This window comes from Natator depressus, chromosome 7 (genome assembly GCF_965152275.1).
Source record: "Natator depressus isolate rNatDep1 chromosome 7, rNatDep2.hap1, whole genome shotgun sequence".
Classification (NCBI taxonomy): Eukaryota; Metazoa; Chordata; order Testudines; family Cheloniidae; genus Natator; species Natator depressus.
The window spans coordinates 32,767,678-32,781,943 of NC_134240.1; the positions used below are offsets into that span (position 1 = coordinate 32,767,678).

At 62.0% G+C, this 14,266-nt stretch overlaps 1 protein-coding gene across 1 annotated transcript; it reads right to left on the reverse strand.

The window, feature by feature from the left end:
- Positions 1-481: 481 nt before the first annotated feature.
- Positions 482-13,572, reverse strand: MAP3K11 (mitogen-activated protein kinase kinase kinase 11). Its single transcript, XM_074958041.1, has 10 exons — positions 12,549-13,572; positions 8,319-8,499; positions 7,924-8,072; positions 7,540-7,715; positions 6,729-6,969; positions 6,010-6,123; positions 4,257-4,398; positions 3,840-3,931; positions 2,338-2,856; positions 482-2,132 (listed from the first exon to the last, which is right to left on the reverse strand). Exons 1-10 carry the CDS (start codon positions 13,237-13,239, stop codon positions 1,663-1,665), a joined length of 2,775 nt encoding a protein of 924 aa, XP_074814142.1. The 5' UTR covers positions 13,240-13,572; the 3' UTR covers positions 482-1,662.
- Between the last annotated feature and the right edge of the window lie 694 nt (positions 13,573-14,266).

Genomic DNA, 14,266 nt, shown 5'->3' on the forward strand with positions numbered 1-14,266 from the left:
TTCCCTGGGGCTGGAGTTGGGGTTAGCCTGAACCAAGCCAGGAGCAAAACGTGGCACCTGCAAGAGTCATGCGTGCCCACACGCAAGCACCAGAGCCACGTGCCTGGATAGCGCCATGCGCCCTGGGCCGCCGTGAGAGCAAGGCAGCCATTGGCACTGCTGCAGGCAGGCATGCAAGGAGCATGCACGCTGCTGAGTCTTTTTTGCACCCAGAGGCCTTTGCACACCCACATTCACTCCCCCCGTGCTAGGCTCGTGCCCATACCGGGCAGGTGTGCAAAGGTGGCCAAGCCTCTCAAGGGCCTGTCCTGGCCCAGTGCACCCTGGGAGGCCTCTCTCCTACTGGCTCTCTGAGATCATAACCTGGGGGGGGGGGAGAGGGGGGTGCAGCAAGCTGCAGTGGGAGGGAAGGGGACGGAGACCAAAGCAGGAGCAAGAATGGAAGCAGCAGCTGGAGGCAGCTGGGAGTTTATTTGGTCTCAATCCACATGCAGCCCCAGCTTTGGCTGCTCCCCAGCCTGGGGTCTCGGTGCAGTTACAGAAGGTATTGCATGGCCTGGCCCACCTCCCCTGACCCCAGGGCAGGAACTCACAGCAGGAGGAAGGGACAGAGTTAACGGGGACCCCACGGATGGGGGAGGGAAGCAGCAGACTCCCACGCTGGAAGTGCAGGCAATGGCACAGCTGCTCCGGCCCAGGCCAGCCCTCACACGTGCTGCCACACCTCTGGCTTCACACACGCCCACAGACACCAGCACAAAGGTACTGGGGCAGCTGCACACGCGCAACCCCTGATGCTTTGCACACTTGCCCAAGTACACAGCACTCCCAGCCTTGCACGCACACCTATGCTCACACACCCAGGCGCACGCTCACCTGCAGCCAGTCCATGCTCGGGAATGTAGCAAATGGGGGGTGATCCCGTATCGGTCTCTCCCAGTGTCCTCCTCCCACAGGGATATCCCCAAGACACCCCTGCTATCAGCAAAAGGGGCTGCTACCTTGGGGGAGGGGTGGCTGGTCCCCAACCCAGACACCAGGACCCCATGCTGGGAACAGGGGGGGGCCACTATTAGTGTTCATGAAACAGATGGGCTGAGCCGGTGCCCCTCACTCCTTCAATCCCAGCCCTGGTCTCCCCCAGCTCTGCCAGTGCCCCTCACTCCCAAGCAGTGATCACTACCTATTCAGTGGTTCTGAGGACCAGGGTGGGAGTTTGGCAGAGACCCGACAACCTCATGCAATGTGTGGCTGGGAATTGCAGATCACAGAGACCATGGCACCCGGCTCAGAGGGTGTCCAAGCCACTCTTAGTCTCTTCTTTAAGGCAGGGGGCGGTGCCCCACTTACCCCACAGGAGCTCCCCAGAACTCCTCCACCTTTCCAGTGTATAGTAAAAGGTCCCTCACCCCCCCAAACATCCAACACAGAGACCTCCCCAACCTGAGCCTTGTATCTGGTACAATAATCCAAGCAAGATGGGACTTCTTGCACTCAGAACTTGAGGAGGGCAGGACTTCCAGTGTGCAATTGTCCAAAGAGGGCAGGACTTCCTCCATGCAAAGTCTGTGGAGGGTGGGACTTCCAGTATCGCCCGCTTTCGTTGTAGGACTTCCTGTGTGCAACTGTCCAAAGAGGCCAGGACTTCCTGTATTGCCCATTTCACTTTGGGACTCTGCTCTCCTCCTGTGGGGATCTGGCCATCCACCATGGCAAGGGGTGGGTCTCTTTGGTCTGCTCCAGGGGGGCAGGAAAGCCAGGGGAGTGGCGTGGAGGGGGCGAGGGGTAGGGACTCAGCTGGCCTTGGTCCAGGTGGCAGGAGAGACTGGTCAATCTGGGCGCCGAGGCAAAGGGGTCGAAGGTCTCCGAGTCAAAAGGTCCGGGTGAGGGGCGGGAGAAGGGGTCAGAAGTCACGAAGGGGTTGCTGGAGTCAGGGGTCCCCGCCCGACGCCGACGCGGCTCTGGCTGGGGGGATTGGGCTGGGGAGGCACGGGGCCCCGCCGACACAAAACTCCAGGGGTCGATGCGGCTGCGCACAGGGGAGGGGCGGGGCCGGGAGATGAGGCTGGTGTGTGGGGAGGGGCGTGGCGAGTGGGGGCTGCAGGGGGACGAGGGCGATGGTAGGGCCCCACCTACAGTGAGAGAGAACAGGGGATATTAGAACAACAGGGGGGTGGGCACCTACTGACCAAACCTGAACCCCATCTGGTGCCCTCTGGAGGGGAAAGGCCCCATTCCCCATCCCCCTGAGCCAACCCATGCCCCATCCTGAAGCTGGGTTGCAGCCAGCACCCCCGAGTGGGAAAAGTCTCTGCATCTTCATCACTCCTCACTTACCCCACTTATCTGCCCTGATGCCAGGACTCCGCTCCTCCTCACATCGTGGGCTCTTTGGTGACCTCTGACCCCACAAGGGGGCCAGGGACCCTCTATCACCACCTGGGACCAGGTGGATGAGCAGCTCTGTGGACCCTGGCATCCGGGCTGACCCCTCCTGGCCCTGCTCCATGGACCGTGGTGTCCGGGCTGGCCCCTCCTGGTCCTCCTCTGTGGTCCTTGGCATCCGGGCCGGCCCCTCCTGGCCCTGCTCCACCAGCAGGGCAGGGCAGTGTGTGTCCTTGGGGGAGAAGCGGATGAGCTCAGGAGAAGGCGGGGGGGTGGGCACAGGTGGGGGCTCCCCTTTCTCCTCCCGTCGGGCCTGTGACAGGTCCCGGCCCAGCCCGAGAGAGGCCAGCAGCGCTGTGCCCCTCAGCAGTGCTCTCTGGATGAGTTTGGGGGTGCTGATCCGCTCCGGAGCCGGTGCCCGCTGCTCCTCAGACTCCTGGGTCCCATTGGGGCCTAAAGAGGGGACATCACCTGCAAAGAAGGGACAGAGCCATAAGCAACAATGCCCGTGCTGGGAATCCCCTGTCCGGTGTAGTGCAGGGAACAGGACACACAGCCAGCATGTCCCCAGCAACTTCCCCTCCATCCATTCACCCTCCCACAGATCCCTCCCATCCATCCCTCCCTCCTCCTCCGCCCCCCTCCATCTTCACACACACTCAGCTATTCAGACTTGAGCTCTTCAGGCCAGGGACGGTCTCTCTGTGCGTCGGTGCAGTGCCTGGCCCAAGGGGAACCCCTGATCACAGCCAGGGGGGCCCCGAATCACAGGCAGGGGGATCTGTGCGGCGCCTGGCCCAAGGGGGCCCCGGATCACAGGCAGGGGGGTCTGTGCGGCGCCCGGCCCGAGGGGGCCCCGGATCACAGGCAGGGGGGTCTGTGCGGCGCCCGGCCCGAGGGGGCCCCGGATCACAGGCAGGGGGGTCTGTGCGGCGCCCGGCCCGAGGGGGGCCCCGGATCACAGGCAGGGGGGGGTCTGTGCGGCGCCCGGCCCGAGGGGGGCCCCGGATCACAGGCAGGGGGGGTCTGTGCGGCGCCCGGCCCGAGGGGGGCCCCGGATCACAGGCAGGGGGGGTCTGTGCGGCGCCCGGCCCGAGGGGGGCCCCGGATCACAGGCAGGGGGGGTCTGTGCGGCGCCCGGCCCGAGGGGGGCCCCGGATCACAGGCAGGGGGGGTCTGTGCGGCGCCCGGCCCGAGGGGGGCCCCGGATCACAGGCAGGGGGGTCTGTGCGGCGCCCGGCCCGAGGGGGGCCCCGGATCACAGGAGTGAGTGCATGTGCTGCCCAGCCCTAACCTCAGTCGAGGGCAGCATGTGGTGCCCAGCCTGGCAGCAGGAGCTCCTCTTGTACATGCAGTGACATGCTCTCCGGATGCTGAATTCCCCAAGCCCTACGCTGGGGAGTCTGGGCCTGACACTAGAGCCAGCCCGTGTCCCCTCCCCCATGGAGACTCACCGTTCAGGGCAGGCTGGGATGGGGCCGACTCCACAGGATTGGGCTCCTCCTGCTCAACGTACCAAGTCGTTTCCTCCAGCCGGGACCTCCTTCTGCAGGGGATGGGGGTTAGAACCCTGAGAGGAACAGGGAGCGGGGACAGCCAGGAGGAGCAGCTAGAGGAGGGACAATGGAGACCCAGGAATCCTGACTCCCAGCCCTCCTGCTCTAACCCACTGGACCCTACTCCCCTCTCAAAGCCGGGAAAGCACCCAGGAGTCCTGGCTCCCATCTCAGTACCTGGCTCAACATTATTAATCTTATAGTTAGTGATCAGGGGGGCAGCCAGGATTTCTCCCCCAACCCCAAACACCAGGGTGAGGGGCTTAGGGAGGGGAGAAGAAAGATGTATGGGGGAGGGAAAGCAGCATCCCCTACCTGCCATTTTGGGTGCTGCCCTCCCAGGGCTTTGGGGATCCAGGTCCCCAGTTCTTGCCAGGGCGGCGCTCCCCATTCCAGGCCTCATCTGTGCGGCGTGGTGCCTGTCTGCCCCAGCTCTGGCTGCTCTCGGCCGGCTCCACTGCATGGGAGGAAGCACATGGTTCAGTGGAGGATGATGTCATGCCGGTCAGAAAGAAAGGACATTGTGGGTGAATATTTTGTGATGTCAGCATGTCCCCCGTGATATCATTTCTTTCTGATCAGAGAAGCACAAGTGATGCTGTCACATATAATCCTAATTACATCATTTCCTTCCGGCCAATTAGAAAAGCACACATAACTAAATTACATGTAATCTTTGTGTGATATCATTTCATTCTGACCAATCAGAAATCACAATTATGTCACATATAATCGCTTGTGATGTCATTTCCTGCTGACTGGAGAGGTCCAAGAGATGATGTCACATGCTCTGATAAAATTTAATTCTCTCTGATCAACTTGTGTAATGATGTCATAAGCTGTGATGTCATTTTATCAGCCAAAGAGCAAATCCCTGCGTCCTCCCCCATCAACTTCTTCCTCCAGTGTCATTTACTCTGGTCCAAACGGAGCTAGCCACAGGAAGTGATAACACAAGCAACTTCCTGTGATGTTGTTTTCCTCCATCCAGTCAACACCATGTTGAATCATCAGAGCCAACAACAGGTGATGTCACTTCGCTCCATCCAATTGGCATAAGGATGGACATGCTAAAGGCATAGCAGCTATGTAATTTAATTCTGGCCAATCAGTGCTGAGGGGTTGGGTATGTGTGTGTGTGTATGGGGAGAGGGGGGGAATATAGAGCGACCCATGGATCATTATACCCTGGGCAACCAACCCCTGGGGCGGCTCTTATTGTACAAAATTACATCATGGCCAAATAGTTATCACATCATAGTTAAGGCTAAGATTTTGTCACAGAAATTTTTAGTAAAAGTCACAGACAGGTCATGGACAATACACAAAAATTCACAACTTTTACTACAAATAACCCTGACAAAATGGGAAGGGGGGGGGGGTCCAGCACCCACCGCTGCCGCAGCTCACAGCAGCTGGGAGCTGAAGGCCCCCTGCTGCCCGTGGAGGCTCGGAGCTCCAGGACTGGTGGCTGGGACCTCCGGAGGCCTCCCACGGTGGCTGGGAGCTCTGGGGCCACCCATGGTGACTGAGATCTGTGGAGGCCTCTGCTGTAGCTCAGAGCTCTGGCAGTCTGGAGCTCTGGGCATGCACCTAGGAGCTGTAAGGCCCCACCACCACCTGCGGGGGCTGAAAACTGTGGGGGGGTCCCCTGCCACAGCTTGGAGCTCCAGGGCCCCGGAAGCTGAGAGCTCTGGTGCCCCCGCTGGCTGACAGCTCCAACCTCGCGGCCCTGGGGCTGAAGCAGAAAATGTCATGGAAGTCTCTGGAAGTCACGGATTCCGTGACTTCCGTGACATAATCGTAGCCTTAATCATAGTTTGTGCCTCTCTGATTGACCAGAAGGAAATGACATAATGGGTGAATACTTATGATGTCATCATCTGTGCCTCTCTGATTGACCAGAAGGCAATGACAGCACAGCTCTCCCTCCCTAACAGATATACCCCAAATGATGGAGTAAGTTCAGGGGAGCCCCAAGACACTATTCCCTAGAGTGGGGGGCACGGAGCAGGCACAGAGCCATAATCCAGCTCCTGGCCCCTTACAGCTGCAGTGTCTCACTCACACTGGATGGCTCTTAAGCGCGGGAAGGTCGGGGAGCCCCCAGCCCCCACCTCGAAGACGTTCTTCCTCTTGTCCAGTCCAGGGGAGGCCTGCACCGTGATGCGGTGTTTGAAATCTAAGGGGGAGGGAGAATGAGATGGGTGAGAACAGCCGTCTGCCCCTCCCCCAGAATTACCACCTCCAAAAGATCACTGCCCCCCACTGTACTGGGGTCAGGGCCAGATTCTGATCTCAGCTCCCAGGGTCAACCCGGAGTCCCCCCTGACAGCACTGGGGTCAGGGCTGGATTCTGATCTCAGCTCCCCAGAGGGTTTCTGCACTGGTGTCTGCCCGGACACTCCAGATTTACACTGGGTGTCTCCATTAGCAGCATTACCCACCCCCGCCCCCGCTGGGAAAGGAGAGTAAACAAGGTAATTAACCTTGAGTAACCACAGCCTGGAGCCCTCCATACTCCCAGCCAAAGCCCAGAGCGGGGCGTGGCTTGGGCAGCCCTGAGAAGGAGCCCACACGCCACAAATGGGAGCAGGGTGGCAGAGGGAGAAATGGGGGCTCAGAGCAAGGGATGGGGGAGCAGCCCTCTTGCTATGAGCCCTAGGTTGCCCTAGCCCTCAGCCCTGCTAGCACCCCTCAATCCAACCCGTAGCCCCCTACCATCCCAGCCCTGGGCTTCCTACAGCTCTCCCGGTGCGTCCCAACCCGCAGCCTCCAGGCCTGTACCGAGAGGCATGCTGATCCTCTCGCTGTCCCGCCCCTTGAGCTTGTTCCTCTTGAAAGTGCCCTTCCTGCGCTTCACATTGGGGGGGTCCTTGTTCATCTGCTGGATGAGCAGGGTGAGCTCCCGCTCAAACACCTCCAGCTCCCACTGGGCCAGCTGGTGCTCCCGCTGCCGCAGGAACTCCTCGTGGGACTTCTGCTCCAGCGCCGCCCGCTGCAGCTCCTCCTCCCGGCTCAACAGCTCCTGCCGTGAAGTGAGGACGGGGTCACCGTGCTGCTGGGGGGAGGGCAGGGGGCTCGCGCTTCGCTGGCAGCACTGACCACAATGCCCCTGGGCACCATTAATGGGGCGCAAGGGTGCAGCACAGCACCCCCTACCTGCTGGGATGGGGGCAGGGGTGGATTTGGCAGGGGGTGCGATGCTGCAGGGGGGCTCAGAGGGAAATGGGAGTGTCATGCTGTGGAGAACAGTCAGAGGGCTCAGCAAGGAATCGGAGTCAAGGCTGTGGGGGCTGAGTGGGAAGTGGTGGGGGCTCAGTTGGGTGTGGGGGGCTGGGCTTTGAGGGATGAGTGGTGGGGCCTGGCTGCGGGGGCACAGTGGAGAATGGGGGCTGGGCTGCAGGGGCTGAGTGGGGGGGCTGGGCTGCAGGGGCTCAGTCTGGAGTGGGGGAACTGGGCTGCGGGAGCTGAGTGAGGGGCTGGGCTGTGGCTCTGGAAAGTGGGGGGACTGAGTGAGGGGCTAGGTTGTGGGGGCTGGGGGGGGCCTGAGTGGGGAGCGGGGGGCTGGGCTGAGCGGGCCCTGGGGGAGCTGTACCTTTTCCTTGGCTCGAAGCTCATCGAACATGCCCTGGATCTCCAGTTTCCAGTCGTCCTGCATGGAGTGGAAGGAGTCCTGGGGCATCTCCTCCAGCACCTGGGCCTCCAGTGCCGTCAGCTGGGCCAGGATGGAGTCGAAGCTAGGCCGCCCATGGGGGTCCTGGTCCCAGCACTCTGGGGGTGGGGGGGAAACAGGACATGTCAGGGTCTGTCTCATCCAGCAGGGGTGGGGCAAACTCTGCCTTGCTCAGACTCTGCCCAGCCATCCAGGATCTGGCCCTGGTGAGACTCAGGTCCTGCCATCTCTCTACCCACTAGGCCCCACACCCCTCCCAGAGCTGGGATAGACTCCCAGGCATCCTGACTCCCTCCCCGCCCTTACCTGCCATGAGCTGGGCAAACGGCTGGGGGCAGGTGGAGGGGATAGGCAGTGTCAGCTTGTTGACGGCGACGCCGTAGGCCACAGCCAGCCCGTCGATGCTGCGGTACGGGACCTCCCCAGTCAGCAGCTCCCACAGCAGCACGCCATAGCTGGGAGGGGAGAGAGTGTTAGTGGGGCTGGGGGGAGACCATCCTCAGCATCCCTCATCCTCGTGGTAACCCAAGGAGGGGGTCAGGAAAGAGGGAAATGGACATTAGACCCCCCTCCCCTCCCAGAGCTGGGATGGAACCCAGGAGTCCTGCCTCCCAGCCTCCTCGGTTCTAACCCAATAGACTCCTGCTCCCCTCCCAGAGCTGGGATGGAACCCAGGCATCCTGGCTGGCCTGAGTGCTCACCTCCAGACATCGCTGCCCTTGGAGAAGGTGGAGGCCTTGATGACCTCGGGTGCCATCCAGGCGTAGGTGCCAGCTGCGCTCATCTTGGTGGTGCGATGCCACTCTCGTGCCAGCCCAAAGTCTGTGATCTTCAGTGTCTTCCCGTTCATGTCCTCCTCTTCAATGCGCTGGGACAGCAGGACTTGGGGGGTGAGGGAACCAGGGGTCAGTGCCCCTGCAGGGGAAAGGCGCCATGTCCCATTCCCTCCCCACCCTCAGAGGCTATATCAGAGCCCCCGCCCCCTAAAGGGGACAGGCCCCAAGGCCTCCCAGCCATGGTTGATGTGCCATTTGCAGCACATTTCCTGTGACATTTTCCTGGGGATCCTGTTGTAGTAGGAAGAGAGCCTGAGACATAAGCTCTTATATTAGAGGCCTGGTATCACTTCCCCTTTCCCATGGCTCATGGGCCTAGTTCATGCTCAGGCAGGTGCCAGTAGGGACAGGTCACCAGCAGCTGCTCCTTGGCAAAGGTGGCTCAAGAGCACGTCACAGCTGGGGAAACTGAGGCAGGGAGGGGGGGACTTGGACAAACTCTGCACAGAGTCTCAGTAGCAAAGCCAGGGATAGAATTCATGAGCCCCGACTCCCAGCCCCCCTGCTCTAACCACTAGCCCGCACTCGCTTCCCAGAATTAGAAAGAGAACCCAGGAGTCCTGGCGCACAGCTCCGCCCAGCTGGGTTCTGCAGCCCCATGACCCGTAGGCGAAAGAGAAACATTCCCTGGGTCTGTACTGCACTAAGCGGCCCATTGTACACGTCTGGCTGGAGAATTGGTGCTTTGTCTTCTGCCCCCGCCAGCTCCCCGCACCGCTGCAGCCACACGCCCAGCGCTGCCCCCGCCAGCTTCCCCCCAACTGCAGCCACACTCCCATCACTGCCCCCCGCCAGCTCTCCCCCAAGCTCCAGCCACACCCCCAGCATTGACCCCTGCCAGCTCCAGCCCAAGCTATAGCCACATCCCCCAGCGCTGCCCCACCAGCTCTTCTCAGCACTACAGCCACACCCCCAGCACTGCCCCCACCAGCTTCCCCCCCAACTGCAGCCATACTCCCAGTGCTGCCCCCGCCAGCTCCCCCACAGCACTGCAGCCACTGCCTCCCTCCCTTCTCCCCAGTACAGCCATCCACCATGGGGACCCTCCAGGGGGGAGGGGGACAAGCAAGACAGGGGACTCCTTTCCCAGGCACCAGAGCACAGCTGGAATCCCCACACACACACACCACTGCCCCCGCCATAGCCCTGAGTCCCTCCCCTTTTCATCTCTGCCACCCCCTCTCCTGGGTCCTCTGCACTTACACTCCCTCCCCAACTGCTGTTTTCTCTCTGCTCCCCCCACCATTGCCAGCTGAGGGGGGCAGGAAGCCAGGGCAGGAAGCTGCCGGAAGGAAGCTGAGAAGGGAGGCCTTGGGCCAGGCCAGGCGCTCCGACAGCTGGGGGCCGGGGGGACGGCTGGACAACAGCTCCAACTGCCCCATCAGCAGCCCCCCAATACTTTGCCCCCACCCCCGGGGGTCCCCAGATCACAGCCCCCACTGTCCCATCCCACACCCCCTCTGCTCTCCAGACCACAGCCCCCAATGCCTACCACAGCCCCCATTCAATGCCCCTCCCCCAGCCTGCATCCACCAATAGCCCCCACCCCACAGTCACCCCAATAACTCCTCCCATCCCCCCACAGCCTCCAAACTGCAATCCCCATTTTATCCCTCTCCCCCATGCTGTGACCTCCCCCCATTGGATCCTGACATGCTGCAGTGCTCTATGCCCCCACCACAGCCCCCCAATACTCCTCTCTCCCGTCTAGTCTCTCTTCCCCATACTGTGGCCTTCCCTCTCCAGTCCCTCTCAGCCACCCCAATACCAGACCCCTGCCCAAGCAGTGTCCTCCCTCCCCCCGTGTCCCCCAAAGCCCACATTGCCCCTCAGGCAGGCCAGGCCCCTGTTCAAGGGAACCCCCACTGTGTGGGGGCAGGATAGGCAGCACTGCCTGCCTCCAAACACTGCCCCAGCTACAGGCACCTCCAGTGGAGCTGGTTCCAGTGCTGGTTGGGCAGACAGGAATCAGTCTAATTTAGAAAGACAGGAAATGGGCAGGGAGGGGGAGGGGCTCAGCCTGGGGACAGACCCCCCCAACCATATTAGGGGTGGGTCAGAGAGACTGACACAGTCCCCACCCCACCAGTGTGGGCTAATGACTGCACCCACCACCAACCACACTGATTTCAGCTCTGGGAGGGGAGTGGGAGCTAGTGATTGGAGCAGTGGGGGCTGGGCGTCAGGACTCTTGGGTTCTATTTCTGGCTCTGCCTCTGATCTTGGGTAAGTCCCTTTCCTTCCCCAGTGCCTCATTTTCCCCTCCCACCCTTTAGTCAATTCAAAGTGTGAGCTCTTAGGGGCAGAGATTCTCTCACTTGGTGCGTGCAGTGCCCGGCCCAACAGGGCCTCTATCTCGGTTGGGGGTCTGTGCGGCGTCTGGCCCCACAGGGCCCTGATCTCAATCAGGGTGGGGGTCAGGGTCTGTGTGGAGTCCAGTCCCATGGGGTCCTGATCTCGATTGGTGGGGGTCATGATCTGGGTAGCAACCAGCCCCCCAAGGTCCCAATCTCAGCCTGCTCCGCAATGCTGCCCTCTCCCAGTCCCTGAGGAAGGCCGCCCCTGCCTTGGGGGTTGGCTGCAGCCCCGGAAACGGGAGGGAACCTGGGGAGTCAGCCTGGGAGGCGCCACTTGTACAGAGCCAGCTGTGGGCCTGCACCTCCCACCAGGCATGAGCACAAGGGGCATCTGGCATGTGTCCCTGTGCCCTCCCGCCAGCGTGGGTCTAGTCCCCCCCAGCTGCCCACCCCAGCTCCTCCCAGTGCCGCAGGAGCGCTGATCCAGGCACCACACAAGCCACAGCCCTCGCCAGCCCACCCCCTGCAGCAGGGCATGCTGGGAACTCAGTGGTGGCCTAAGCCAAGGGAGTGCCAGCCAATCAGCTCCTTAGGAGCCAGTGGGATCCTAACAGGAATGGGGTCAACCAGGGCAAAAGTCACAACCCCAGCCTTCCACTTAACCAGTTCATTATTTGTTAGGAATAGAGATAGAACCCAGGAGTCCTGGCTTCTAGCCCCACCCCTGCTCTTACCACTAGGCCCCACTCCCCTCCCACAGCTGTGGATAGACTCTCAGCCTCCCCTGCTCTAACCATTCACCTCCACTCTTCCTAATCAAGCTCAGTCAGGCCCCAGGCTCCCTCACCGTTCAAGCCTCTAAGGGGACGTTTACACTGTGATGACAAACCCGCAGCACTGAGTCTGAGTCTGGCTCTGCTGACCAGGCTTGGGCTGCAAGGCTGTAAAATTGCAGTGGAGACATTCGGGCTTGGGCTGCAGCCTAGGCTCTGAGACCCTGGCGAGCTCAAGTCAATTGAGCCGGACCAGCTGTGGCTGTGCAGTCTTTTATCACAGTGTAGACAGACCCTAACACTCCTGGTACCTCATTCAATCCAATGGAACCCCCTGAGCCAGCAAGTCCCCAACCCTGGGGCTAGATTGGAGCCAGTGCCCCCAGGAGGGCCAAAGCCTGAATCCCGTTCCCCGCCCCCTGCATTTTATGTACATGTTAAAATCAAACATTTTTCTAAGGTCCCACAACTGTCATCACTTCCTGCTGCCCAGGATCAGTGAGGTCAGAACTCAGATGCACCAGCTGAGCTGTGTGAGAGGTGCGGGGAGGGGGGCAGGGCTGGGATAGCAGGGGGCTACAGGTTGGGACTGAGGTACAATAGTGGACCTGGGGGGGGCTGCAGGCGGAGGCAGATTAGGAGTTTGTGGGGCCCTGGGCCAGAGCAAGTGGCGGCCCCTTCCCACCCCTTCTGCCTGCAGTCCCCCCACCCCCTCCCGGCACTCCTGCCAGGGAAATGGGATCGGGGTGCGGTGGCTTGCCCTTCCCCCCACCTTCCCAGCGCTCTTGCCAGGGAGCGAGGTTTGATGCAGAGACTTTCCCCGGCAGGAGCGCCAGGCAGGCAGAGTTGGCCCCAGGGGCGTGAAGCGCCCATTTTTCCAGGGGCTGCTCAAATGGCCAGGGCCCCTGGGCACAGGCCCCGTTGGCGAAATGGCTATTCTGCCACTGGTTGCAGGTCGGGTTCGAGGGACACCAATGGAGCTGGGGGGATCCCCTGGGGCATCATAACTGCGGAGTGGCACTCACTGTTGTTGGACTTGAGGTCGCGGTGGATGACTGGTACGATGGCCCCACAGTGCAGGTATTGCATGCCCCTGGCAATCTGCACTGCCCAGTCCACCAGCACGTGGGGGGGGATCCTGCGCCCAGCCAGGGCACGGCTGAGTGGGCCCCCAGCAGCATACTCCATCACCAGGCACAGGTTGGGCTCCTGCAAGCAGACAGCCTTGAGGGTGATGATGTTGGGGTGGCGCAGCATGGCGAAGAGCCGGGCCTCCTGGCGCACGCTTTCCGCAGTGGCACTGATGTCCTCATCTGGGTCCTGGCGTGCCGCCTTCACCGCCACCAGCTCACCCTTCCAGCTGCCGCGGTACACCTTGCCAAAGCCCCCCACCCCGATCACCTCCTCCAGCCTCAGTTCCCGGAAGTCGGCGTGAACTGGAGCTTCGCCATAGCCAACGGGCTGCAGGGAGACGTAGCTGGAGGGGAAGATGCCCACCTGGCTCCGCACCCGACCTGCCCACCAGCCCTCATCACCAGACACGGTGGCATCCCACGACAGCACCTCCACGCGGTCCCCCTGTCGCAGGCTGAGCTCGTCGCTGCTCGCTGCCTCGTAGTCAAAGAGCGCCGTCCACACCGGGTTGGTGTAGGCTGCCCCACCACTCCGCTCCGGCCCCCACGCGCCTTTCCGCAGCAGGTTCTTCAGTGGCTCCATCCTCGGTCAAAGGCTGCGGGCAGCCTCTAGTGAGACCCTGCCCAGATGTGGCCCTTCACGGCACAGGCATCTTCCCAGAGAGGTGCTGCAAGGCCAGGCTGGGGGTCCCGGCTGGCAGGGGTCTCACAGGAGCAGGGTGGTTATGGGGCTGGGGAACCCGCCCACTTACAGGAGCCCCCTCCCATCTGGGAACCAGGATTGGCCCCTACAGTTTAATCCCCCCTTGCTGGGACAGGATCATCCCAGTTACAATCTATTCCCTCTGCCAGAGGTCACGATCATCCCCTGCAGTCTATTCCCCCGTTCCCTCCCCGGGGGGCACAGACTTGTCCTCTCCGGTCTATTCCCCCTCACAAGGGGCGGGATCCCCCCCAAAGCCTGCTCCCCCCGACAGGGACCAGGATCACCCCCTACAGCCTGCTCCCCTCCCACAGGGGCTAGGATCACCCCTACACCTTTCCCCTCCCACAGGGACCAGGATCGCCCCCTACAGCCTGTTCGTCCCGTCCCCGTCCCCCACCCAGGGACCAGGGCTGTCCCCTACAGCCTATCCCCTCAGAAGCGCCCCTCTGCCTTCAGGATGCTCCACTCCGATCTAGCTACCGCCCCGGCGATCTCCAAGCACCCAGAGGCCTCAACTCCCCGTGCCCTGCCGTGCCCAGACCCCGCTCCCTCCAGCTGCCCCGGCCTGAGTTCTGTCCCAAGCCGCGGCAGAGCGAGGAGGAAATGCCTCGGCTGGAGAAGTTCCCCGGCTGGAAGCCGCCGCTCCTGGGGGCGTCTCTCCGGCAGAGTCCCGGCCGGTCCGGGGCATGGGAAATGCCTTTGCCCCTCGGTCGCTGGCCACCCTTGGCACCCACAGGAAGGCAGCTGGTTCCGGGCGCAAAGATCGATCGTCTGCGGCGGCGGCCCCGTCTCCCCGCCTCTCCCGGGGTGTGCTTCGGATCCCCCAGTGAAGCGCCCGCTGGCCTGGCCCGTCCCCCCGCCCCGCACAGGCTCTGGGGTGGAGTCTGGGACCAGGAAGGCGGAG